This window comes from Equus quagga, chromosome 11 (genome assembly GCF_021613505.1).
Source record: "Equus quagga isolate Etosha38 chromosome 11, UCLA_HA_Equagga_1.0, whole genome shotgun sequence".
Taxonomy (NCBI): Eukaryota; Metazoa; Chordata; class Mammalia; order Perissodactyla; family Equidae; genus Equus; species Equus quagga.
The window spans coordinates 97,144,043-97,169,622 of NC_060277.1; the positions used below are offsets into that span (position 1 = coordinate 97,144,043).

The window sequence follows — 25,580 nt, forward strand, 5'->3', positions numbered from 1 at the left end:
TTTCCAAGAAGAGCCCAGATTTACATTCTTATTTTCATCCACCCATCAGAAAACTCTCCAAGAACAAAGTTGCTTGAGGTAGGAAGGAACTGAGGAGCCGCTTCAACAGTCTCCTCCCCACCCCACCTCTGCCTCTAGGCAGGACTTCACCTAGAATACCTGAGATTTCTATTTTGTGTGTGTTCCTCCAGATGATTATTCCAAATTTTGTCGTGGGTGTGTGCCCTCCTCTTCCCATATGTAGCCAGTTACTATCTCATGGTTTATCAACCCAACGGGGTTTTGGAAGGCAAGAAGACGGAAGTGAGAGGCGGAGGGAGGTTGGGCAAGGCAAGCTTAGAACTGGAAGTGTAACTTAGACTGTGCTATGTGTAAGAATTGGCAAGTCTTTAGGGAAGGCTTATCTGTCAGCCTCCAAATCAATAGTGGATGAATTCGGGCGAGAGAGTCTCGGGCTGCGGGAGGACTGATTAGCTGTATGTGCAAATTAAGAGTCCCGCTGCAGCACCAACCGGGGAGGCCTGGTTCCCTGGAGAAGGGAGTGTCGGTAGCCCTCTCTCCAAGAGATCTCAGAACATCTGCGGAGGGTAGCGGGACTGGAGAAGAGAGGTCTGGTCTGGAAGGAATCCTGGCCCTGGAGATTACACATCCATCTTCGCAGCAGCAAAGCAGGGACCCTAGACGCGCCGCCGATCCGCAAGTTAGCCCGTCCCTTGACCCGGAACAGCAGCGGGAGTCGCCTCTACGCAGGATGCCCACGTGCCGGCAACAGCGGCCACGTGGGGCTCTGTGGAAACGCCTTCGCAAACGTTTGTCCCCTGCGCTGCCCAGTAGAGAGGAAGGCCGGGGAAGAGCGCAGGAGGAAACGGTACCCGCCGGAGGCCCGGCTCGCGCGAGCCTGGGCCGGTCGGGGGCGGGTTAGGGGCAGGGCTTGCACCGGTCGCTGGGGACGGGGCGGGGCCTGGGGCTCGGAAAGGTGGGCTTTGGAGGGCGGCGGTTGGCTTCCTCCTTGTCGCCGGGACTGCTCGGCTTCCGTCCTAGAGCAAAGGCGGCTTGGCCGGCCCCGGGATCGCCATGGAGTCCGCGATGAGCGCGGGCATCGCAGTGGCCGAGGCGCTGCAGAACCAGCTGCCCTGGTTGGAGAACGTGTGGCTCTGGGTCAACTTTCTCGGCGATCCCAAGAGCCTCTTTCTGTTCTACTTCCCCGCGGCCTACTACGCCTCTCGCCGCGTTGGCATCGCGGTGCTCTGGATCAGCCTCATCGCCGAGTGGCTCAACCTCGTCTTCAAATGGTGAGACAGCGAAGCCTTCCGGCAGTCTGGCCACCCACCCCTAAGGACCCTGAGTCCTGTGCAAAACCTGATCTCTCTCAGCAAGTGCCTCAGAGGCCTGGATTCCCCTCCCCTCCCAGTGAACCCGTGGCCTTAAGACCTCTCCACCCCTACCCCGTAGCCCCTGACTTTTCAAGCCTTTGAGCATCTTTGTGCATCTTTGACTCAGACCTCAGAGACTCCTCATCCTACTCGTTAGACCAGTTTCTCTCAAACGGGACTGATCAGAGAAATCACCTAAGGGGCATGTTTAAAATGCAAATACTCCATCCCGCCTCAGACGTAGATTTAGAAACTCCTGAAGAAGGGCTGGGAATCTGTATTTTAACAAGCATCTATGGTGACTTAAGTAGCAGAAAGTCCTGCTTCTCAACTCACTTTTTCACTCATCTATTCATTCATTTATTTGACGTAGTTTCTAAGAAGCATGCTTTGTGCTGGGCTTCACCCTAGCTGCTAAGGACAGAGAAAGCTTGCAAATTAAGGTGTGGTCCCCGGGACTATGACCAGCAGTGCAGGGAGCGCTTGAAAACTTGCTGGAAATGCAGAATCCCAGCCCAGAGGTACTGAATCAGAATCTGCATTTTAACAAGGAACCCCCCAAGTGATTCGTGTGCAGGTAAAGTTTGAAAAGCACTGGGCTAAAGCATTGCCTTCCAAGGAATACTTTCTGTTCTTCCTTTTGCCCTTCATTCACTAGTAGGCTCTTCCCTCAGACTTAGAAGCCAGGAATCTCAGGCAAGTGGGTGGGGACCTTGGGGCTTATCTCTTTGTGCCCCCTGTTCTCTCTTGGGTGCAGAAGGGAGCTCCCACTGGGCATACAGCTGCCCCCCGCCCCCCGCCTCTGTTGCCAGATCCCCAGCCTGGGAGAGGGAAGGGAGGTTCATAGGAGACACTTGAATCGGCTGGAATGACTTGCTGAAAAAATGAATTTGGAGTTACCTTCCCTTCCACTCTTCTCTGCAAGGGTTCATGCGTACTGTAAAGGGAAAAGCGGTTGTCTAATCATTTCCTTCTTGCCTAATTGCCCTTTGCTTTGTGCTCTCTCCTCCCTCAGTCTGTATACGTCTCCCTCTCTAGTCCTGTTCGCCTAAGAGTCAGCCACCCCCCTGGGTAAACACTCTTAATGCCCCCCACATGTCAAAGCCCCCATTTTCTTTTCTTTTTTTTTTTTGAGGAAGATTATCCCTGAGCTAACATCAGCTGCCAATCCTCCTCTTTTTTGCTGAGGAAGCCTGGCCCTGAGCTAACATCCATGCCCATCTTCCTCTACTTTATATGTGGGACGCCTACCACAGCATGACTTTGCCAAGCGGTGCCATGTCCACACCCGGGATCTGAACCAGCGAACCCCGGGCCACCAAAGTGTGCACTTAACCGCTGCGCCACCGGGCCAGCCCCAAAGCCCCCATTTTCTAAGTATCCTTTGAGCACCTGCTGTGTGAACAAGGCTCCGTTTTGGGCAGAGAAGGGCAAGGCCCTTCTGTACCTCCCTCCCCAGCACTTGGCTTCATGCCAGTGTCTCTTCTGCTCTCCCACCTTTTCTGTCTCTGGCCACAGCAGCCTCTTCAGTGTGTGGCTTCCTGGGGTCCAGCCAAGCACCTGCTAGGGCAGGGGATTTTGAATTTTTTGTTCTTCTTAGCCTTTCTCTGCCTCTTCTCTCCATATCCTACTTCCATTTTCAGACATGAGAGCCTTACCTAAGTAATTCAGGCACAGGTAACTTGGGCTGGAATTTGGGAAATGGAGAGAGGGGAGAGCAAGAGCCTCAGTGAGGGTCTGGGAGGGAGGGGAGGAGAGAGCCAGGTCCTGGGCTCTCTGTGGATGAGAAGAGCAGAGCTGGCCCTGCAGTGAGAAGGGTAAGAGTAGGACTTCTGAGCATCCCAGAGCATACACACACACCCACCACAATCTCTTCCCTGCTTATCACTTTTTAAAAAATAGTGTGTTTTCTTCTGTTCCAAGGTAAAAAGCCATGGGAAGGTAATGGCCCAGACTTGGACTCCCTCCCTTGGGCATCCCAAGACTCCACCCTGCAGGTCCCCCAGAGTACACCCAGGTGTCTTTCTGCCCCTCTTCTGTTCCCCTGCCTGTGTGTGTGCCTAATGTCATCTTGCATCTGTTGTCTTCTAGGCTCCTGTTTGGAGACAGGCCCTTTTGGTGGGTCCATGAGTCTGGGTACTATAGCCAGGCCCCAGCCCAGGTTCACCAGTTCCCCTCTTCTTGTGAAACTGGTCCAGGTGAGAAGCCTCAAACCTCCCTTTCCTAGCATGCTTAGGGTCCAGTTGAGGGTTTCAGAGTACTTTTCAGCCAGGGTGGCCCAGCCTCTCAGTGACTGGCCCAGGGAACAAAGAAACCCCAGGAAGACCAAGTTGAATTCTGGGAGGAGAGCACCCAGGCCAGTGTGCCAGCTGCCCACTTTGTTTAAAGTACAGCCAAGAGACACAGATTGTAGCAGAAGCAGTGCTACGAGAGAGCAGTGGCCTCAGGTTGGGGTGAAGGCGGCTCAGGGCAGAGGGAGCTATGGACCAGTGCTGGGGGAAGGCTCTCTTCTCAGCCAGGGGGATGCTGCTGTGTTGAGATCACCAGGGGCACATAGGTTTCACCTTCATCTTCTTACCACAAGCTTCTGGATCCCCCACAGGCAGCCCTTCTGGACACTGCATGATCACAGGAGCAGCCCTCTGGCCCATAATGACGGCCATCTCTTCCCAGATGGCCACTCGGACCCACAGGTACACCTTGGCATTGCCCACCAATGGGAGCAGGGGTGATGGCACCCTGGACCCAAAAGACCCAGCAGCAGGGCATCCTGGGAGCTGAAGTTCTGGGGACCCTGGGGCATTTGGTCAAACCACAAAGTATTTGGGTTCTGAGGGAAGCCAAGCTGTGTATGGACGCCCCCTGAATCATTTGCCTCTCTTCTTTTTAGCCGCTGGGTGAGGATGATACCTAGCTTGGCTTATATCACCTTCCTACTGGCGGTTGGCCTGTCCCGGGTCTTCCTCTTAGCACATTTTCCTCACCAGGTGTTGGCTGGCCTAATAACTGGTGAGCAACTGGGACAACAGGGTGGGCCCTCAGGGTGCCGTTCGCAGTGGGAGGACCAGTCTAGGATCTTCCTGTTGTACAGCCCACCCCAAGGCCCCCCTTATGTCTCAGTCTGTTCTCTTGCCAAGCTGTGCTGTCACTCGGAGGATTCATAGTCCCAAACTCCTTGAAGCTGCTGTCACCCAACTCCCCTAGGTGCTGTCCTGGGCTGGCTGATGGCTCCCCAGGTACCCATGGAGCGGGAGCTAAGCTTCTATGGGTTGACCTCACTGGCCCTCTTACTGGGCACCAGCCTCATCTACTGGACCCTCTTTACGCTGGGCCTGGATCTTTCTTGGTAAGTCCTGCTTTGAAGCTTGGGCAGGCTGAGGCCTCTCATGCCTCAGTACCTAGCCTGGTGGGTCTCTGGTTTGTTGTTGCTAAAAAAGGACACATTACCTGTTCATAAACATAGACTCTCCTGGTGTCAGAAAAGAACATGGGAGTAGGGGCTGAGAGCCATTGGCCCGCTAGGTTCCAGGGGAATGTCTCTCCTAGCAAAGACTCTTCCTCCCCACAGGTCCATCAGCCTGGCCTCCAAGTGGTGTGAGCGGCCTGAGTGGGTGCACGTGGACACTCGGCCCTTTGCCTCCCTGAGCCGTGACTCAGGGTCTGCCCTGGGTCTAGGCATCGCCCTGCACTCTCCCTGCTATGCCCAGGTACGGCGGGCATACCTGGGAAATGGTCAAAAGATAGCTTGCTTTGTGCTGGCCATGGGGCTACTGGGCCCCCTGGACTGGCTGGGCTACACCCCTCAGATCAGCATCTTCTACATCGTCAACTTTCTCAAGTATACCCTCTGGCCATGCCTGGTCCTGGCCCTCGTGCCCTGGGTGGTGCACATGTTCAGTGCCCAGGAAGCACCACCCATCCGCTCTTCCTGACTTCAGGTGCCTCCTATTTGCCACTTTCCCTCCCACAAAAGCAACACTCCATGATCTCCAGTCCAGGAGGCAGCCCATCCCCTTCGAGCCCCCAACAGTCCCTGTTCATCTTGAATTTCCCACTTCTCCCACCACATGGTCTTAGCCCCAAAGAAGGGCCATGTGTCTTGCAGAAAGGCTGGTCCTCCTCCTGCCTTCCCTCCCAAGTCCCCAAAGAGCAAAGGCAACAGCAAGACCAGTGGGTTCCTGCAACACTGTGAGGGGCTCAGAGCAGCCTCAATAAAGCCCTTGAACATTTCTGGATTCCTCTCTTGCCTGTGCGCACATCTCCACTGAATTTGCCTGCACGTGTGCAAGTGGAACCATGGCCAGGCCGCCTGTTCTGAACCTCCCAACCCTGTTTCCACAGAGGCAAGGAATCAAAAGGAAACGGGAGAGCTGTAAACTCACTTGAGACCTTCAAGCCTGGGCCCCCTCCCCAGCATCACCACCTCGGCCACACAAAAGGTCCCTTGAGGTGCTGTGGCTATATTCAGTGAAACCATATCTTTCACCTACGGGACAGAGATCCCACCCCCTCCCACCCTAGTCTCTCGTTTCCTAAATTGGCTGGTCCAGGGGCTGGAGAAAAGAGCAGTTTTTTGTCCAGGAGGGAGAATGAGAACCTCTACTCCATTTGGGAGCCCGAAGAACAGAGACATTGGCTCCAGAAGGCACTGCCAGAAACAAGTTTATTTATACAAGGACACACAGTGTAACGGGTTACAAAATACTTAACTGAAATCCATATCCAGGGAGACAAAGCAAGGAGTGGGTTTACATGAGAACCAGACCAGCCATGGGGAAAGGGAGGGTGAGGGGCCTGGAGCTGGGTTCAGCATGGGGAAGCCTGGTACACTGGGCCCAGCCCCATCCCCATCCCCCAGGAGGATCTAGAATACACTAACAACACACAAGACACAAGCACACAATGAACCGATGGTGGTGGGACTCCTGCCCCTCACCTGGCTCCCTCAACCCTGCTCAGGCCCCCGTTAGGATAATAAATATGTAAACAGATTGGTGGGGCCCTGGGGATGGGAGGAAAGAAAGTATACGTGGTGTTGGGAAGGAGGAGGGAGGAAGTTGGCCCCCTAGGAGCCGCTTCCCATCTTTGGTTTCCTATAGGCTGGACAGCATTCCCTAGAAGCCTTGTAGGCCCCCAACCCTGGAAACAGAGGGCTAGGCTGGGCTCCTAGGGAAGAAAGGGTGGTGCCCAGCCCCCTCCTGGTCTTAGCTCCCTTGGGCTGGTGGCCAGCAAAGGAAGCCCAGGAGAAAGGGAAGCTACAGCTGAGGGCAGACTCCTGGGTTCTAGTCCTACCCCTTCTAAAACCCCACTCTCACCACCCCCAGGCTTCAAAGCAAAAGGCCTCAGGAGGGAGGGAGGCCACTGACCCTTCTACTCGCAGCATGCTGGATGGCTGGGGAAATCTGGTCCTGAACAGCAGGGGGGCTCTCACCAGCCTGGAGCCCCCCTGCAGGGACCACCTTCTCCCCCTCCCCAGGCTGTGCTAGCAGAAGGCAAGGAGGCCAGTAGAGTAAGGGAGAGAGCAGGCCTGTTTCTGTGGCCCCTCCTGGTCCCTCAGAACCCAGGAGTCCAGCCCCATCCCTCCCCATACACTTTCACCCCCTCCAGCCCCTGGGAAGGGGAAGTAGGCCCTGAGGAGTGTGAGGCAAGACAGCCCTGCCCCCAGACCTCAGGCCCATGTCCTAGGGGACAGCCTTCCCCTTGGTGCTGAGGCCAGGAGAAAGGAGGAGGAGAAAGGAGCCTGTGCAGAGATGGTGAGGACAACAGAAGGGGAAAAGGGTGGGGCATTGCAGGGCGGGAGCCCACCTCCCCTCCACTCTACATCTACATCTTAGAGTGTAGAGGGACCCTCTGGATCCTCCCCTGAGGCTGGAGAGGGGAGGAGGGTGAAATTAAGGCATTTCCCCCCAAGTCAGCTGAAGCCAAGGCACCGGACTTACTGTTCCCTCCTCACTCAGAACCGGAAGGTACTATCTTGGCCCCCATGCCCACCTTGAGCTGGCCCAGGCTTCCAGGGGGAAAAGGACAGAATGCAGGAAAGTGGGTGTGGGATACAACATGGGGAAGGGGCTGGAAAGGGCACCCCCACGCCCTATAGAGGGAGCAAACTCCTAGAGCTGAGATGTGGGCCACAGTCCGCGGGGGAGGTGGGGGGCCTGAGGCAGCTTAGAGGAGCAGGAGGGGCAAGGCTGAGAGACCCACACAGCACACGTTGTTGAATGTGTGACTTTTTGTTTTTAATAGAAAAAATAAACAAAATCACAATGATGTAGCCCAGAGGGAATTGGGGCCAGGGCGTCACAGGGCAGGCTCCTGCTCCATGGGCTCCTCTGCTGGCCTGTGGGGACAAGCACAGGGAGGGGCACTGAGTAGGGAGTACCAGCTTGGGCAAGGGCAAAGAGGTGGGGGGAACCTTACCTGGGGCTGTGCTCCCGGGCTGCAGCAGCCTGGGCCTGCTCAGCCCCCACCGACAGCAAGGCCATGGCGCTCACAGTCTCAGCCTCCTCTGTCTCACCTGCCTGGGCCTCCCGCAGGGAACGGCCCAGACCAGCGGCAAACCTCTGCACACAGCTCCAGTGTTTGCCTGTGGACGAGGGGTGGACAGGGGGTCAGAGAGGGCAGAAACCCCCACATGTATATCCCCAGCCCTGGTGTACCCACAAGCTCCTCCCCACCCCTTAGCAAGCCGAGGTCTGAGCCCCTCCGCCTGTCCCCGACGCACTCTGGATCTCGATGACTTTCTCTAGTGTGGCCACTGCATTGATGTTGGGCTTTTGCTGCAAGATTGCCTCGTCCAAGGGCTGCAGCTAGTAGGAGAAAGAAAAGGTTTAGGGTGGTGAGTGAGTGGCAGGGCCTGCCCCTCTCATGACCCCGCTCAGTCCCAGACATCTCCCATGACAGGAGGAACCCCAACTCAGAAAGCCCTCCCTGGCCACCAGCTGTCCTTATGACCCAGGAAAACCTTCCCAAAGGCCCTCGGTGCTGCTTGACCCAAGGAAGAGGCCCTCCCTCCTGGTCCCTCAGCCCCTGGCCTACAGGCCCACCTCCCCCAACCCCTCCCTGCACCAGTCACCTCCACGCTGAGCAGAGCTGAGACGCAGGCCTCAGAGGCATCACAGATGGCGGTCAAGTCGTGGCCTCCCTCCAGGGCCAGCACCACCCGGCCCCCTGCCAGTGTCATCAGCTGCCTGGTCAAGTGGCCAAAACCTTTAGGGATGGGTGAAGGGAAATGAAATAGTAAAAAAAAAAAAATCAATTCAAGAGAAAATAAGAAAGAAGAGAAAAAGAAATACAAGAGGTGGGACAAAGAACACAACATAAGATGGTAGATTTAAACCCAAATATATGTGTCCATAATAAAATTCAATGTCAGTGGACTAAATGTTCCATTAAAGACCAAACATAAAAGACTGGATAAAAAATTCTAATTACATGTCTTACAAGGAGCACCACCGAAATATGAGGGATCCACAAGCTCCATCCTTACGCCTCTGGGAAGACATACACCCTCTGATACCCCACCTCCCACCTGCCTGGCCCTCAAGGCCAGGGTGGCGGGATGGGTGCTGCTAGGATGATTCCAAGTCTTGGACCTGCCCCCAGCTCGCCTCCTCCCAACCTCTGTAATATCCATCTATTCCTGCTCCATGCCCCCACTCAACCCCATCCTCACTATTTCACAGCCTCCCTCAATCCCCCAGCAGGCTCACATCTGGCGGTGACAGAGTAGCCACCCAGCGGAGACAGGTGTCCCTCAACAGCATCAAACCCGGCAGAGACTAGGACCACGTCAGGTGAGAATTCGTGGGCAATGGGCATCACCACTGTCCTGCAAAGGGAGGGCCCAAGCTGACCCTAGTCGGTGGCTGGGCAAGGCCTGGCCCCACTCTGTGTCCCCCCAAGAGACAACCCCCTCCACCCACACCGAACTGAGTGCCTTCTGTCCCTCCCACAACAGGGCCCCAGGGTTCCCACCCCTCCCTTGGCCCTTCTCAGTCCCCACCTGAAGGCCGTTAGGTACTCCACGTCTCCGATGGGGGGGTCCACACCTCCCGTCCATGCCACGTTCACATTGTACCCCACGCCTGGCCCACCGCCAACCTGGCAGCATGGTGGGGGAGGGGTTATTCTCACTGCCTGGGGATCCCAGACATTGCCCCCACCCTCTGCCCTGCCTCCAGCCCTCACTCTATTGACCTCTGCTAAGCCTGGAGGGGCAGATGGCTGGCGTGGTCCTCCCACTAGGAGCTCAAGACTCCCCACGTCCCAGCACCACCATGGGCCTCCATGGCTCCCTGCCAGGTCCCATTCTGCTACCTCCCCAAGGAGCCCCACATTTCAGCCCAGGAGCTGTACCTCTTCAGGAGCCCCAGAGCCTGGAAAGAAGTTCCCATTGTCATAGCGATGCAGGGAGATGTAGAGCACAGAGGGGTCATTGTAGAACGCTTGCTGGGTACCATTGCCATGGTGAATATCCTAGTGGGGAAGGTGTAAGCATCAGGGAAATGACCCAGGCTCTGGCCCAAAGGTCAAAAGTCTACTTGCCTCACCCCACCTACAGTGAGCTCTTTGGGTACAGCCCACCACTAGCTACAGGTATCTGTGTTCGTTCACAACAGTGTCAACTCCATGCTTCTCTAACCAGGGTCTGTGGCCCAGGACGTGGCATCTCGCAGGGAAGAGACAAAGCCATGGGACAAATGTGGCGAATCTCCCCAGGAGCCCATTCTACTCAAGAGTGTAGGGGGCAACATAAGGCTAGTAAGGAAGTGAAAGCAGACAGATACACTCTGAAGAAGACTCCAACATTTACATGAATTTTTAAGCCAAAGCTGGCCTTCAAAGAGATTTCATCCTTGCTGAGGATTGCTCCTGGCTACTTCCTTGGCTCACAGGGAGTAGTGGGTGCCTTTCCCTCTGCCATGAGAGGTAGGGTTTGAGAAGCACCACGCAGGAGCAAGAGCAGAAGTGTGAGGACCAAAAGGCCTGATCTGAAACACAGTGCCAACATCCCAACCTAAGCAGCCTTGGTTGGGTAAGTCACCCAACAGCTCAGTGTCTCCATTTATAGAAATGGACATCCAGTTCTTATTATGTGAGGTGGCCGTGAACAGCACCATGGCCTGGCACATGGTCAGCCCCCACTCAAGAGTGGCTCTAGCAATGGTAGTAGCAGTCTCTGCTGTTCAAAGGAGGAAGTCCCTTCAGTTGCTTGAGGCTGCAAGGTGGGGGCCAAGAAGGACCAGGGGCTAAAACCACTTTTTGAGTCTCCCCTACTGAACAGGGAGCCCTGTGGGAATGTGAGGGCTGGGCTAATGCTCCAGCAGGAAGGTATAAGGTTAGTCATTAGGCCTAGCTCCAACAGGGGCACCTGAGGAAGAGGGGCGGCGGGGGGGGGGGGGGGGGCGCTTCCTGAAGGCTGACCCTGGCCCCACCAGCGCACTGCCTACCCAGTCTACGATGAGAACCTTGCCCACGTTCAGCTTCTGTTGCAGGAGCTTGGTTGTGATGGCTACAGAGTTGAAGAAGCAGAATCCCCTGGGAGGTGGGGGGAGAAAATGGCATGAGGTCAGCCTTAGCAGATGTTCACTCCATGAGCAAAAGATACCGCATCAGCTCAGCTGAGAGGGAGGAGGGGTGAGGGCAGCAGGTCTACTACAGGGCTGGGGTGGCACTCACATGGCTGTGGATTCCTCAGCATGGTGTCCTGGGGGTCGGATGATGGCAAATCCATTCTGAAGAGGTGCAGACAGAGGGACAGAGATAAGAGACAGACAGGCAGGCAAGGTGGCCACAGAGTGGGTGGACACACAGAAGGAGAGAAGCATAAGCCAGGCAAGGAAGGGAACACAGATCAGAAATATATATCCCACACATCTTTAGGAACGCCCGCTATGGGCCAACATGGGCAAGCAGACACCATCTCTGGCTCAGGATACCCATGAGAGCACCAGACATTAATGCCTCTTTGTTGGTCCCTCTATACCCCTCACCCCCTAGCTGGTCCTAGAGCTGTCACTTCCTCCCAACTCTGGCACCTGAGAGTTGAGGTTGCAAAGGACAGTGCCATACTGATGGGAAAGCCAAAGCTGCCCCCATCTTGCACTCCTGAGGATGCAGGACCAAGCCAAGTTGTGCTGAGTCTCCCAGCACGCACTCACCTTGAGCTCTCCAGCCGCCACCTTGAAAGCCAGCTCCACCAGGCAGCCCACCGCCATGCGCACAGCACTGGAGGAGTGCATCTCGTTCCACACGGTGTCACTGTCCACCTGCGGGAGCAGGAGAGCAGGCTTCAGCGTGCCCCCTGCAGGGGGAGGGCAAGAATGGGGGTGGGCACCTGGATAGCAGACCAGCAGCGAGAAGAGAAGGGCCAGAGCTGGAAGAGCCACCCTCCCATCTCCACTGGCAGGTGCCCTACTCACCCCGATGCCCCCACAAGGCAGCATGGCGTACATCTTCTGGCTGATGGGGCCTGCAGAGAAGAGGGACAGGGCTACTCTGGAGGTTGCCTCGACTGCCAGGGCTGCAGGGTGGGGTCTGCAGAGGGCAGTGAGCTCAGTCATAGAAAAAGGTGGCCAAACCCAAGCACAGGACAGGTTTCTGCAGCCCACACCGGTTGGGAGATGTCTGTCCCCTATTCTAGGGGGACATCCTATCCCTGGGGCAGATGGCAGGGAGAAAGGGGAACGATCAGTAAGGAGAAGAGCAAACTGTTCCCCCATCACCAAGCCTGACCCGTCACCTTCCATCCTCCTGCAATGCACCCTACCAGCACGTTCTGTTCATGTTGTAGTCTATGTGAATGGCACGCCCTGGAGGTATGCAACGTGGCCACTGTGCCACCTCTGCCACAGGGATGACCTGTGCCCATTGGGACCCACTTGTCTACCCTGACCGAGCAGTCTTCTGAACTATCCCACCTACCCCTATCCCACCTAGGCAGTGGACAAGGCCTGGCCCATGCCCTGCCCACCAGCCCGTCAGCTCTCACCGAGCAGCTTCTTGCTGTCCAGCTTCTGTCGGTTGAGGGGGCTGGTCCCATAGAGCAGGGTGTGGTATTCGGAGTGCACAGTCTGGATCTCATCCAACGTGGCTTTGCGACCCCGGATCCGCTGCCAGGGGAGAGCAGGAGAGGCCAGTGAGGGGTGGCACTGGAGGTCCAGTTCTTGATGCCCACACCCTCTCTGCCCCACATGGAGCCACTTTCTGGCCCCCTGGGACTCCAGTCCAGGACCCTCTCCAGTGAGCTGGGGACCATTGAGCTGGGGAACACAGGCTGCAAGAGGTGGAACCGGAAGGTGGCTGGGGGGACTGGCCCTGAGGTTGGAGTTGAAGAGAGGATGAGGAAGAGACACAGAGAGAGGCTTCACCAACAGGGGAGATGCAAAGGCTTTGGCTGGGTTGGAGTTGGGGGCTGGAGGAAGGAAGGGCTCCCCTTACCTCGCACTTGCTAAGCAGGCCTGTCTCCTGCAGCCTGGACCAGATGCTCTGAATCCGGCCGGCGTGCTCAGGGTGCACATGTGTGTTCCCACACATGCACTGGTGCTTGAGCATGAAGGTATCGTAGACCACACCTGGGCCAGAGACACACCTGTCAGCCAGCACTGCTCTGGGCCTTGTCATAGTCTGCCCCTCTTCTCTTCTCCTGACATGCCTTTCCTCCTTTACTGCCTGTCAGATGCCTCCCTACTCCTCAGGCCTCAGCCAGGCTGCCCTCGACAGTTTTGATCTCTGCCCACCATGCCCCCACACTGTTCCCCTCTCACCACACCTCCTCCTTCCCCACCTCCCGTCACCGCCCCTATGTGCTGTTCCCCCTACATCCCACTGGTGAGATGGGACCATCCTCAGGCATCTGTGCCCCCTCAGAGCTCTCATGGGGCAGCTTCACACCGAAGAGCTTTCTGGAATGGACTTAGGCCTCATTATTGACCTCACGGGGAGAAGGAGGGGAAGCTAGAAGGGCAGGACCCAAGTGGGACAGTGGGCTCGCTCCACTCAGTGCTCCAGGACTTGTCCGGTGATGGCACAGAATCAGGTGGCTCTCTCAGCGGTGGTGGGTGGGGGCTCTGAAAAAGATGCTGTCCCAGTGGGTAGGGACAGGGCACTCACCACCCTCTCAGTGGGGTAGAGGCTGCCACCACTACCAACGGTGGCTGTGGTACACAGGGAGAGAACAAAGGCCTGTTTTCTCTCCCTTCGTGGAGCTTTGAGGGGCCCTAGCAGTCGCTTCAGGGTAGGGGCTACAGCTCTTCACAATGCCCACAAGGCTGGATGTCATGCACAGGCCCCTGGCACATGGTGGACAGACAGCCGGCGGTAGTGGGGCTCACCTGTGGTGAAGAGGTGCTTGGTGGGCTGGTCTGGGGGGCTCTTCATGCCCCCAGGGGCAGCAGGTGAGGACTGGGTGCGGCCCAGGGCCTGGTGGGGCACAGTGGCCAGGCTGAGGGGTGCCTGGTACACCTGCAGCGGCTGCAGCTGCTGGACATCTGAGAACACCTGGGAAGGAGGAGAGTGGGTGCTGAGGCTTAGCGTGAGAGAGAAGTGAGGAGGGGTGCCCTGGGGCCTCCAGGGAGGCCCCAATCCAGCCCTACTCTTCCAAACCTCCTCCTTCCCCACCTCCTCCCTCCAGGGACAGGAGACACTCTAGCCTTTACCGTCTCCCTCTCTGAGGAGATAGGGAGGGATGGGGGGACGTGATGAGTCATGCCAGAGTAGCATTGAGGTAAGAGGCTGGGAGGGATGGGGGCGTGGGAGGGGGCGGGATGAGTCAGGCCCTGAGGGCTCCGTTATGTCCGCAATGAATGGAGTGTGTGCTAGGTGCAGGGCAGACTGTAGTAACAGTGGGGGCGGGTGTGTACACACGCGCACAAGCACGCAGAGACCGACGCACAACCAGCCCTACGCAGGCAGAAACGCAGATACACACAGGCGGGCGCGCGCGCGCGCGCACACACACACACACACACACACACAAGCAGACAGGCGGGGGCAGTCACAGATGCAGGGAGGGACTGGCAGACTGGGGCACAGACAGCTCCCTCCCTTCCACAGCCCCTTGTCTCTATCCTCCTCCCCTTCTGCTCTCTTCAGAAAAGCTGCTCCTGCACAGCCTGGAAACCGTAGACTAGGGAGAGGGAAGGCAAGCGTGCAAAGGAGCAGGGGGACAGAGGGGTGGTGATCAGGGGATGGGGTGGAGGGGGCACCTTTTTGTAACCAGCACTGGACTCCTCCAAGTCGGGCCCCTCCTCAGCGCCACTCTCGCCCTCCTCATCCTTGACCTGGATGCAGTCCTCCTCCTCCTCCTCCTCCTCATCTTCCTCCTCCTCCTCTTCCTCCTCCAGGTCTTCCTGCGTGCTCTCACTCTCCGTGGACCCTTCTCGGGGTATGGTCAAGGCTCCCTCCCCCAGCAAGGCCTCCTGCTGCTCCGTCAGCTCCTCTTCTGTCTCCTCAGGGTGGGTGGTGGGCTGCCGTGGCAGCTCCCCAGTCTTAGTGAGGATCTGGAAGCACAGCGGAGGGGGCACATGAGCTGGGAAGGGGAGCAGCTGTGCAGCCTGAGGCCCGGAAGGTCTTATCCTTCCCTCTCCTCTCCCTGGCAGCCGCCCAGCCCACCCAGAGCTTCTATGTGAATTAGAAAAAGGTAAGGTGGCTCTTCCCATCAAATGCAGCCCAGAGAGTGGCCTAAGGTATCAGCCCCCACTCCCCTCTGCCAGCCTGGTGCCCTCCTGCACCCTGCCCCCGGCACAGCCCTGGACACTCGCTTCTCCCAGCTCACCTTGCCCAGCTGCAGCTGCTGCTGCTTCTGCTTCTCCAGGAACTGCTGGTGCTGCTGCTGCATGACCAGCTGCTGCAGGGCCTGGGGACTCTGGGGTAGCGGCGAGGACTGAGTGCGGCTCAAGGGCCGGTGCCGCGGGAGCTTGCCCACTGTCCGCATGCTGGTGGCCACGCGTTCACCTGTCACCAGCGGGGACTGCCCGTGAAGTGGCACTGTGGGGTGAGGAGAAGGGAGTAACCATCATTGTTGGGGCACAAGGCACCCCTATCCCACCGAGACTCTCCCCTCCTAGAACACCACCACCTACACACTCAGGAAAACCATGGAGGGGCCTGGAGCATCCTGCACCCAAACCTGCCCCTCATTCTTCCTCCTCCCCACAACTGAACCGTTTCACAGCTCAGAGCCACTGCCTCCAGCAAGCCTTCCTGGATTCACCATTCTCTCCCTCTGATTCGTTTATGATTGCACATATAGTCAAGCACCACATAATGATGTTTTGGTCAATGACAGACCACATACATGACAGTGTTCCCATAAAATTAGTACCAGATAGCCTAGGTGTGTAGTAGGCTGTACCATCTAGGTTTGTGTAAGGACAGTCTATGATGTCCACACGACGACAAAATCACCTAACGATGCATTGCTCACAGCATGTCCCTGTCGTTAAGTGATGCATGACTGTATAGTCTCAGGCTGTCTGTGAGTGAACAATGACTAGTTCTCCCCAACTGCAACAAGACCTCTGATCGTGGACATGGACCCACCAGGCTGGGAAGCCTAGGGGCCGGGATCACGTGGCTTGTAAGCAGAACCTCTTCTAATGCCACCAGCTACTTAAGGGCTGAGTGTCCAAAGCTGTGCTGTCCAAAGCCATAACTGCCAGCCACACGTGACTACTGAGTGCTTGAAACATGGCCTGTCTAAACTGAGATGTGCTTGAAGTACGAAATACACACTGGATTTCAAAGACAGCGTGAAACAGAGTAAAACATCTCACTGATGATTCTTTATATTGATTATATGTTGCAATGATAATGTTCTAGATATAATGAGTTAAATGTTATTAAAATTAATTTCACCTGTTTCTCTTTACATTTTTCAATGTGGCTCTAGAAAACCTTAAATTACACATGCGGCTTGTGTTACATTTCTAGCGGACGGCGCTGCTCGGGAACGTGAGCTCCATCACGGCTGCAGACGTTGTCGAGAACAGCGCCTGGCAGGCTGCAGGTACTCAACAACGTCTGTAGAATGTAGAAGACATCAATGAAGCCATTGAGGGGAGCTATGACAAGGCAGGAAGGTATCCCTGGCTACTTCTCCCTGATGGTTGGCTCTGCCTTGAGCCCCCAGAAGGGGGCCCTGACACCCCCTCCCTTGCACAGCCACTTGTCCACTCACCAGCAATGAGGGTACTCTGCTGCCGGGCCTGCTCCAGCAGCAGCACATGCTGCAGCAGGGAGGCATGCCCATGGGGGCTCGTGTCGCCCTCTAGTGCCACGCCCAGCAGGCAGCCAGGGATGGAGGATGTGCTCATGAACTTGCCCGTCAATGCGCCACCCTGCCGCAGGGACTGAAGGGCCTGCCTCTCGGCCTCCTGCTGCGATGACAGCTTCGGGGAGGCCTGGGGGTGGGGAGGGGAAACGGAGATGAGGGAGGGGCTTATACTGCTCCCAGGCTTGCCAACTTTGGACTAGCATCCCTCATCTGCCCTCTGCCCACCCCCTAGCTCTGGGCAGAGCCATCTGATCTCCCTTAGGGCCCTGGGAGGACAAAGGCCCCAGCTGAGGACATCCAGGACCAAAGACCTCAACACCAGAGGAATGACGGGGTATGTGCCTCATACTCACAGTGATGTGTGAGTTGGTGACAGTGACCGTGGCCTGCAGCCCTAGGGAGATGTTGGGCAGAGAGGGAGACGTGTAGAGGCTGAACTGGTTGGGGGAGCTGTCCAGAGGGAGGGCCCGGTGCTGGGGGAGCATCTGGGGAGTAGTCGGGAGAGACAGGCATGAGAGAGGCAATGGGAGGCCACCCGGGGCCGAGGCCGAAGGCTCTATGGTGCCCCACTCCCCTAACCAAGTCCCACCTGCGGGAAACTGAGAGATCAGAGCCTTTCAGAGGCCCATGGGACAAATCCCACTTCAGGGCAACAGGTCCCTTCAGCCTGTCCACACAGGCAGAGAAGTCCCTGCTGGGCACTCTCAGCAAGCCAGACCAGAAGGAGCTATCCAAGGGAAAGGGAGCAGCTCTGACCCGCCCGCCCAGCCCTCAGCAGGCCTGTACCTCAGTGGAGATGTTGGGGACTGAGCCAGTAAAGCCATTCTCAGCGATGGTGCTGTGGGAGCTGTTGGGAGAGCTGGGGCCAGAACCTGGCGCGCTGTTACACACGGACGACACTATGGGAGAAATGGCTGTCACCTGGGCCTGCTTGGAGCCACCCCCCAACTCCGAGGCCCTCAGAACAGGAACAGGAGGGGAGCCTTACCTCCAGGCCCAGCCCCTGTGATCTCCACAGCTCTCTTCTTAAAGGTGCTAATGACAGTCCCATCTTTGCGACGCAGGAGGGGACTGCTTCTCCGCTCGGCCACCTTCTGCTTTAGTCTCGAACGCACTTTCAAGTTGGGTTCAGAGGCTGGGGAGAAGGTAGCCGGGGCTTGGATACACCCACACAAATGGCACACACCTGCAACCCAGCCCCTCTACATTCCCACCTCTACTTCCGAGGAGCCACTTCCTAGGAGGCCAGGTTGCACACTCACACACCTGTTTTGCGGAGGGGGAAGTCATCACGGCTGTCGTAGGGCCCAAGCAAAGGCAGTTTGTAGGAGGGAGGCGTCCCAGGGGGACCGCTCTGGGGAGGGGAACTCTGGTCCAAAGAAGCATGGTGGGCTCCCCTGGGGGGTGGAGGGTAGGATGGAAAGAGATCCAGGTTATCACCCAGCCAGCTGGACCTGCCACTTAGCAATCTACATGTATGAACTATCTACTGCATATAGGAATAGGAAGTGGCTTCTGGGGAGGGAAGCCAGGAGAGAAACCAGGGCTGGGAGTCTCGTCTCCCAGGAGAGACTGCAGGGCCTGTATATAGCATCATATATGATCAAGGGAGCCCCTTGCCAGCTTGTAGCCAGGCAGCCCCAAGCAGAGCGCCTCTGCGATCCATGCCTGCCAAGGGCCATTACCAGCATTTGGGATGCTGTGGGAGGGAATGGTTGAGGCCGCCTGGCGTGGGTTCCTTTGACTTCGACAGGAGGAATTCCTGGAGCCTCAGCTTCACCTCAGTGCTGGCGATGGCACCTGCAGGACAGGGCACAGCTGACCTGGGTGCTTGGGGCCAGGACCCCACAGCTGGGGGCAGGGGCAGGAGTCCCAGCTGGCCCCAGGAGGCCCCCGGCCTTACTCTCTTTGCTCTTCTCCTTGTTTCGCAGGACGAGCAGCTGCTGCTCCAGCCGCTGCTTCTCCAGCTCCTCCTGCCGTTGCTGTTCCCGCTGCCGCTGCTGCTCCAGCTCCTGCTGCCTCTTGGCTGCCAACATCTCCTGCTGCTGCTGCAGAGGCACAGAGGGAGGGAGGCAGGGTGAGAGAGGTCCAGGGGTGGGGGTCTGGGGAGCCCCCCGTACCCCCCTCACTCACCTTGAGGTGCTTCTGCAGCTGGACCTCATGCTGCCGTGTCAGGTGGTCGTGCTGTTTCTGGAACTCAGCGAACAGGAGCTGCTTCTGCAGCTGCTGCTGCTGCTTGAGCACCAGGAGCTCCTGCTGCAGTTGCTGCTCCCGCAACGCGGGGTCCACAGGGCCTGCCAGAGCACCCCGCAGCTCCACAGGGCTGGGGCTGCCTCCACCCCCGCCCCCCATGGAGCTGGGCATGGCTCCTGGCAGCACCGGCTTCACCTCCACTGCGGGGAGAAGAGATGAGAAGGGGTCAGTGGGCCCCATCCAAGACCCCACGAGACCCTGGCAGTCATGCCTGGGACCCAGAAAGCTACTAGGCAGGACTACTAGACCCAAAGAGAATTGAGAGAGGGAAGTCAAATCCCTCAGCTCCGTGGATACAGCCTTCCGCCTTAATTAAAGGAGGTCGAAGCCATGAACTTCAGTAAGATTATATAAACAAGACTGAAGCAGGGTACCTGGAAGATTATGAGTGCTTGACACATAATACCGTCACTGACAGTTAACACCACCAGGCATTTTATGTGAATTACTTTACTGGTGAGGAAACAGGTTTACAAAGGTTTAAGTAACACGACAAAAGACATCCAGCCAGGTCCTTGATGGACCAGGATATGAATCCAAATCCTATGCTTTTAACCACTGTCCTTCCTGTGCCACCTCCTCCACTCTCAACACCACACACTCCCCACCAAGAAGCCTGTACTAGAAGAGAAACTGAGGCACAGAGGTTGGTTCTAGAATGGATGGGATTGGCAGCCAGGGCCCTCAGGAAACCCAGGCCTGTGGGGACCCTCTGGACATCCCTACCCTCTTCCCTTTCCTCTGCCCCACACCAGCTGGGGCAGACGGGGGAGGGAGGGAGAGGTTATGGGAATTGGGTGGGGTGGGAACAGAATGCCTCAGGGAAAGGGGGTGCAGGGCTGCACCAAAGCAGGGACAGAAGGGGGCTGGGAGTCAGACTCGTTTCCTTTGCTGGATTATCTCCTTTCAACAGTTTTATTGTAATTACCCTGAAAATGCCGCTATATATAGAGTGAGCCAAACAGCAGCTGTGCTGGGGGGAGGGGGGAAGGAGAGAATGGGCGGGCAAGCGCAGGGAGGAGGTGGGAGGAGGAGACAGGAAAGGAAAAGGAATCAGACAGGAAGAAGGGTAATGGCAGGAGGGGCTGGAGCTGAGGCAGAGATCTCAGGACTCCAGTCCCAGGGAGAACACACTGGCAAGGGGAAAGGGGCCGAGGGGCCTGCTGGGTCCCAAGACCTTGGGTCCAGGCCACCATGTGGACAGTGGGCCACAGGGAGTGGCAAAAGGTTCCAACAGCTTTGTGGGAGGGCTGAGTCTCGACCTCTTGAGCTCTGTACACTGTCCTCTGGTCACTGACTGTCACTCCCCACCACTGCCCCGCGGTTGCCAGGGCAACCAGGCAAACACCACATCAGCAGGGAGCCCCAAGCCCAGCCCACATGCCACAAAGCCTCCTGAAGCCAGCAGGAAGGGGAAGACAGGCTACCCACTGCCTGGGAAGGAGGAAGTGAGAGAGGCAGGGCCAACCCGTCTTATTTCTTTTCCATTTCTTTCTCCAAAGAAAGCCCTCACTTTCCTCACTCCAGCCCAGGAAGGCCACAGGGAGCTGGGAAGACTTTCTTGTGGCCCACTCCAGCCCAGGCCTGGAGAAGGAAGGACCCCACCATCCTGCTGGCGGCCAGCGTCTCCTGCACTTGTGAGCAGGCCTCTTGCCTAGGCCCCCACTGCCATCCCTCATTGGGAGTAGAGAGGGCGCTGGGAGAGGGGCTAAGGGCTGAGCTAAGAGAGGCTCCCACAACCTGTGCAGTCTATGGGCCTGGATCTTTCCAGGGAGCCTGCACTGAATGAATGTCACCAAGGCAGGGGCAAGACCTGCTGAAGACTAAGGCAATGCTACCCTCATGCCTGAATAAGGCCTCTGGGACCCACTGGAGGTGGGGATGGAAGGTAACGCCTGGGTAGAATGTCTCTCTTGATCCCTACCAGCTCCTTCTCCCCCCAGCACTGCTAGGCACATTCCTCTGTGGTTTGCCCGCCAGCCACACTGACGACTCTGTGGCCACAAGGCCAGAGCCACATCTGCAGGAGTGGCCAGATGTGGCCAGGAGGGTGGAGTTACACACACACACACACACACACTCTCACTCACTCTCCCTCCCAACCTATGTCCTGCCCTAACACCAGGGGGAAGGGCCCCTAGAAACTGCAAAGGGCCTTTCTAGAGGTGGCCGGCCTGTCCCGGGTACAAAGCAGGGTGGCAGCAAGGAGCCAGCAGCCAGCCTCAGGTCTGCCTGGCCCTGGAAATGCTCAGCAAGGCCCCAAGCTGGCTGGAGATTTATCTGTTCCTAGGCAAGGCTGGCTTGGCCTGTGGCACTCTGATCGCTCAGCCAAGAGGTGGACGGGCTTCAACCTGCTGCTCCCGACTGTGCTGGGGCTGCGGGAGCCGGATGCCAGCATGCCCGCCCAGGGAAGGGCAGGGGTCCAAGCACTCCTGGCTCCCAGCAGATAACCCCGCTCAGGCTGGAACTGCCGCCAACCATGCTGGCTTCCCTTGCAGGAGCCCTGCAGAGAGGGCACAGGCTCAGGCAAGGGGAATCTCCCACCAGGGCTCCCGCACAGCCACCACTGCAGCAGAGACACTAGGGCCTACACCGCAGCGGGAGCCATAGTCCCATTGGTATGCAAGTGGCAGGGCAGTGCAGCCAGCAGGCTGTGCCACACAGCCTTGTTCCCATGCAAGCAGGAAGCACGAGCGACTGGAGAATATTAATCTGCAGGCCCTGTGGGGCCTGGACAGGATGTGACATGCCAGGAGTCTGCCAGGTAGTAACATGGCTCCATCCAAGATGGAAGAGGCCACGGCTGGGCAGCTGGAGTCAGGGAAAGGATAGGGGGAGGCACAGAGCCCCCTGAATGTAGTCTGCTCGGCACAAAACCTAGAGCCTGGCTGGCCTTGCACCCCCTCGTGGATCTGTGCCCTCTGCTAGCTTGGCACAAGCAGAGCAGGTGGCAGTGCCATCAGAACCAAGCACCTGGAAGGGGAAATGGGTGTGCCATGATAGGAGGAAACTCCTGACCGCCTCCTGGTGGACCGAGAAAGGTGGAGGAAAGCGAAGAGAGCGGGCAGAGAGACAGTGTTCCCTAAAAGACGGGCTGGGAGCTCTGGCTAGCAAAGAGCCCCCTGAAAGGCCAGGGGAGGGCTCATGTGGGAGGGCGAGGCCCTGGGTCCTCCCCAACCCCATGCCTCCTTCTCACAGAGAGCTGTAGGGAACAGAGAGGAAGCCGGAGAGCCAACACAGCAATCTCCTGCAGAGGGAAGACGGAAGGGTCCAGGGCTACCTGCCCCATACTCCACTCCTCCCCGGGGACTCGGACCCTTCCTCCTGGGAGTGGTGGCCTTGGGAACAAATGGCAACACCATCCTGTTCTCTGGCCTTCTGCAGGACTGAGGGACACTGCCTCCATGGAGAAGCCCCTGCCCAGGTAGCTGGGTGGGCAGGGCTACGTATTTCTAGCCATCAGAGTGGCCTCACACTTATGAGGCTCTGGCTCCAAGGGGCCACCCTGCCCAGCTCATGGGCACAACTGGGCAGTGGCAACACCTTAGCGACACTTCCTTCCCATCACTGGGCCTCCCCCATCTCCAGGAACCCCGTCAGCCCACTGGGGGCTCCCACAGCAGATTCTCTGGACAGCAGAACCAGGGACAGCCTGGCTCCTTGGGATATATGCAGGTGCTGACGGGGCACTCTGGGACAACTGCCAGCATAGCCCTAGACTAAAAAAGAGTGTCCAGGCAAAGGGAAACTGCCCCCAAGCAGACAAGGGGCTCTGGGACACAAGGAGTAGGTTCTAGTAGCACTTTGGGGAACAGAGGTTCAAAATAAAAAACAGATCTAACTGCCCAGGAGCAAGACCTCCTGCTCTCAACACACCACAAGCCAGGCCCCAGCTCCAAGCCCTCTCTTGGAGGAGTCACCAACTCCGGAATCCCTGGGAGGCACACCCTGGGAGCAGGGAAATGCTACTTTTCGTTCCCCCTGGAGAAGCTCTGGATGGAGGGGGCAGCACAGGGGTGGACCCACCTCCAGACCTAAGAAGCTAAACATTTGGCTCTAAAAAGACCGTTCTCCCAAGAGCCACCAGCCACTGAAGGCCAGGGGAGGAGGAGGGGTCCAGGGTAGGTAGAGTATGAGGGAGGGGTGCCTTAAGCTGTTTGGAATGTCTACACAGGACAAAACGAGGCCTCTGCAGAAGCCCTGGGGCTGAGGAGCTACCATGGAGAGAGTAAAGGGGCCTGGAGACCATCTGTTTCAGCCCCCTCATTACACAGACGAGGAGACCAAGCCCCTTTGAGAGGCTACAGTGCAGAAGACCCCACCAAGTAAATAGCAGCGACTCGAACCCAGCTGTCCTGACTCCCAGCTCAGGCAGGCTCCCTCTGAACACGGACCTGTGCAGCCTGGCTCCAATTTGGGGCATCCCAGGCCCTCAGTGTGAGCCAGCCCTGGATAACTGCCCTCTGGAGAGCAAAGGGCTGGCAGCCCACCCTAAAGGGCAGCACCTTCCACCAGCACCCACGCCCTCAGGACCCCCCTTGCCAGGCTGGGGAATCAGCAGCATCCTTAAAATCTAATGACCTCATTCTATCCCTCTGGAGAATGGGAAAAGGCTCTTGTCCCTTTCTTGGCCTTGAGAGAATTTGGAAGGGGGCAGGGAACAGCATTTCACACTCCTCCCTATGACGCCGATGACCCCTCCCCACCGAGGACGGTTTCCCATGATCTATTTCTGTGCTCTTACGTGACTAGTGAAGCCAATTTAGGCTCAACAGGTTCCACCGCAATTCAGACAGTATTTCCACATGTGCAAGCTGGGGATGACTCTCACCTAGCAATTTTCACAACTCCTCACGTAACACAAGCAACACACATCACGTCATGGTTAAGAGCAAAGACTCCGGCATAAGAGAATCCCAGAGTTCAAGTCAGCTTGCCACTTCATAGGACAAGGCACCGATCACCTCCCCGTGCTCCTGCGGGCATTTGTGAAATGGGAGCAAGAATGGCACCTGCCTCCCAGAGCTGTCAGGCTCAGGAGAGAGCACACGTGCAGAGGAGCTTGGCACAGGGCCTAGGACGGTCTCAGGAGGTGCTAGTCAAGGTTATTATTAATGGCTCCTGACATTTTGTGTGTCCTGGACCCCTTTGGCAGTCTAGTGAAGCCTATGGACCACTTCTAAAGTGCATGAAACAAAATACTTAGAATTACGTGGAGCCAGGTTCACAGACCGCCCGAATTCTAAGGAAGGCAGGCTCAGACCTCTGCCAGAGGGAAGCCTTAGCTCTTTCATTTCAGATTGTCCCAAGGTCGCTCTGTGGTCCTGTCCCAATCAAAGCCCTTCCCGTGAGCCCCACACAACACCAGCTGGAGTGGCCAGCGGCAGGATCCCAATGCTGGAGGAAGAAGCTCTGGGAACAGCCCCTTCCCAACCACAGCACTTGCAGGCTGTCTCTCCTGCCTCGCTGCCTCCACCAAGGGCCACTCTGTCCTCCATGGCTCAGCCCACAGCGGTGGAATCCCTCCTGTCCCTCACAAGCATTAGCTCAGAAGAACATGAGTTTTGGTCCCTGCTCTTGGGGCCCCAGCTCCAAGCAGTCAGAAAGTCTTCCCTGGTATCTAACTGCACTGTGCCCACTGCAGGCAACACCCCTCTCCCCGATACTATTCCACATCCTCCTGGGGCCAGGACTCAGGAGACCCTAAGCCTCTCTTCTCCCAAGGCAGAAGCAATGCGAAACTGACTTCAGAGACTCAGGACATCAGTGCAGGAAGGACCTGCAGATCAGCAATGCAGTTCCCCAGTTGACAGAGGAGGACAGTGAGGCCAGAAATGGAAGAGACTTATCCAATGTCACCTGGAAAGGAGGCGGAGGAGCCAGGGCTTAACCCCAGGCCTTCTGGCTCTTTCTCTGCCTCCCACTGAAAAACAGGAGAACCCTCAAAGGCTGCTCCTGAATTTAACAAGAGGTGGAGCGAGGAGCCAAACTCTCTATTAAACATTAAAGATCCAGGAATCTAGACAGGGCACCTGGTTGGCCCCCAAACACCAGAGCCCAGGAGCACAGGGGAGAAGGGGGCTGAGTGAATGGAACCCCCAGAAGCTTGGGGCAGATCATGCCTCTGAGGGACCTTGTGCTCAGAGGAGGCAGAGCCCTGATGGAAGGCACGAAGCGTCTCCCCCTGGTGAAGACGGAGCTAGTCGTTGATCTTGGGCTGCTATCTGGAGAAGCAGCAGACACTTCAGCCCAGCCATTTCCAGGAAACACTTGGGCACCAAGCTAGAGGCGATTAAAAGGCACACTAACCACTCAGAGTCTGCAGCTGTTGCTGGGACTGTTCACTCTGCACCTGGGGTGGCCTGCAGGGGCCCCAGGGCAGGGGCTGTGCCTCCATTCCCCCAGCACAACCCAGCCCTGAGCATCCAGCAGGGCACCCTGCCCACCTGCCCACCTGGCCACTTGCCATAATCCCCTGCCCCAGCTGGTTTGGGCACCTGCTCCCCAGCGTCTCAAAACATCCTCCCTTCTCCAGACTTCCAGGCTGCTGGGAGCTGGATTTGACTCTGCCTGGGGCGACAGCCTCCCTCCCTCTGCAGGAGGCCCTTCTCCCAGGAGTCCCAAAGCCCACCAAGGCCTTCCAGGGATGCTGGTGACAACCACTGGCAGGCTGCTGGGCC

The 25,580-nt window shown here is 57.3% G+C and overlaps 2 protein-coding genes across 6 annotated transcripts in view; one reads left to right on the forward strand and one right to left on the reverse strand.

The window, feature by feature from the left end:
- Positions 1–859: 859 nt before the first annotated feature.
- Positions 860–5,774, forward strand: G6PC3 (glucose-6-phosphatase catalytic subunit 3). 2 transcript variants are annotated; one of them, XM_046675928.1, is made up of 7 exons: positions 860–1,292; positions 3,465–3,571; positions 3,976–4,066; positions 4,264–4,382; positions 4,578–4,719; positions 4,942–5,080; positions 5,715–5,774. In XM_046675928.1, exons 1-7 carry the CDS (start codon positions 1,075–1,077, stop codon positions 5,757–5,759), a joined length of 861 nt encoding a protein of 286 aa, XP_046531884.1. In that variant the 5' UTR covers positions 860–1,074; the 3' UTR covers positions 5,760–5,774. The 2 variants fall into 2 exon arrangements, with proteins under 2 accessions (XP_046531884.1, XP_046531883.1); XM_046675927.1 differs by lacking the exon at positions 5,715–5,774 and having other exon boundaries at positions 4,942–5,603.
- Positions 5,775–7,587: 1,813 nt separating this feature from the next.
- HDAC5 (histone deacetylase 5) overlaps positions 7,588–25,580 on the reverse strand; it is a 35,095-nt gene continuing 17,102 nt past the window's right edge. For all 4 annotated transcript variants that reach the window (XM_046675925.1, XM_046675924.1, XM_046675923.1 and 1 more), the window contains 24 exons: positions 18,781–19,040; positions 18,551–18,695; positions 18,333–18,447; positions 17,914–18,044; positions 17,636–17,782; positions 17,434–17,546; positions 17,001–17,132; positions 16,552–16,774; positions 15,148–15,359; positions 14,579–14,872; positions 13,706–13,871; positions 12,813–12,946; positions 12,364–12,484; positions 11,795–11,844; positions 11,534–11,641; positions 11,052–11,107; positions 10,823–10,910; positions 9,729–9,848; positions 9,376–9,473; positions 9,083–9,201; positions 8,446–8,579; positions 8,095–8,179; positions 7,791–7,956; positions 7,588–7,710 (listed from right to left, as the gene is read on the reverse strand). In XM_046675925.1, the coding sequence (XP_046531881.1) occupies positions 7,671–7,710; positions 7,791–7,956; positions 8,095–8,179; positions 8,446–8,579; positions 9,083–9,201; positions 9,376–9,473; positions 9,729–9,848; positions 10,823–10,910; positions 11,052–11,107; positions 11,534–11,641; positions 11,795–11,844; positions 12,364–12,484; positions 12,813–12,946; positions 13,706–13,871; positions 14,579–14,872; positions 15,148–15,359; positions 16,552–16,774; positions 17,001–17,132; positions 17,434–17,546; positions 17,636–17,782; positions 17,914–18,044; positions 18,333–18,447; positions 18,551–18,695; positions 18,781–19,040 (3,257 nt within the window). In that variant the 3' untranslated portion in view covers positions 7,588–7,670. The remainder of the gene's footprint in view (positions 7,711–7,790; positions 7,957–8,094; positions 8,180–8,445; positions 8,580–9,082; positions 9,202–9,375; positions 9,474–9,728; positions 9,849–10,822; positions 10,911–11,051; positions 11,108–11,533; positions 11,642–11,794; positions 11,845–12,363; positions 12,485–12,812; positions 12,947–13,705; positions 13,872–14,578; positions 14,873–15,147; positions 15,360–16,551; positions 16,775–17,000; positions 17,133–17,433; positions 17,547–17,635; positions 17,783–17,913; positions 18,045–18,332; positions 18,448–18,550; positions 18,696–18,780; positions 19,041–25,580) is intronic.

What these genes read in the sequence shown, in the direction of transcription:
- G6PC3 (XM_046675927.1), top strand. Translation starts at nt 1,075, where the DNA reads ATGGAGTCCGCGATGAGCGCGGGCATCGCAGTGGCCGAGGCGCTGCAG. An exon ending in GTTGGCTGGCCTAATAACTG is followed by an intron (nt 4,383 to 4,577) that starts GTGAGCAACTGG and finishes CAACTCCCCTAG; the next exon opens with GTGCTGTCCTGGGCTGGCTG. An exon ending in CTGGGCCTGGATCTTTCTTG is followed by an intron (nt 4,720 to 4,941) that starts GTAAGTCCTGCT and finishes TCCTCCCCACAG; the next exon opens with GTCCATCAGCCTGGCCTCCA.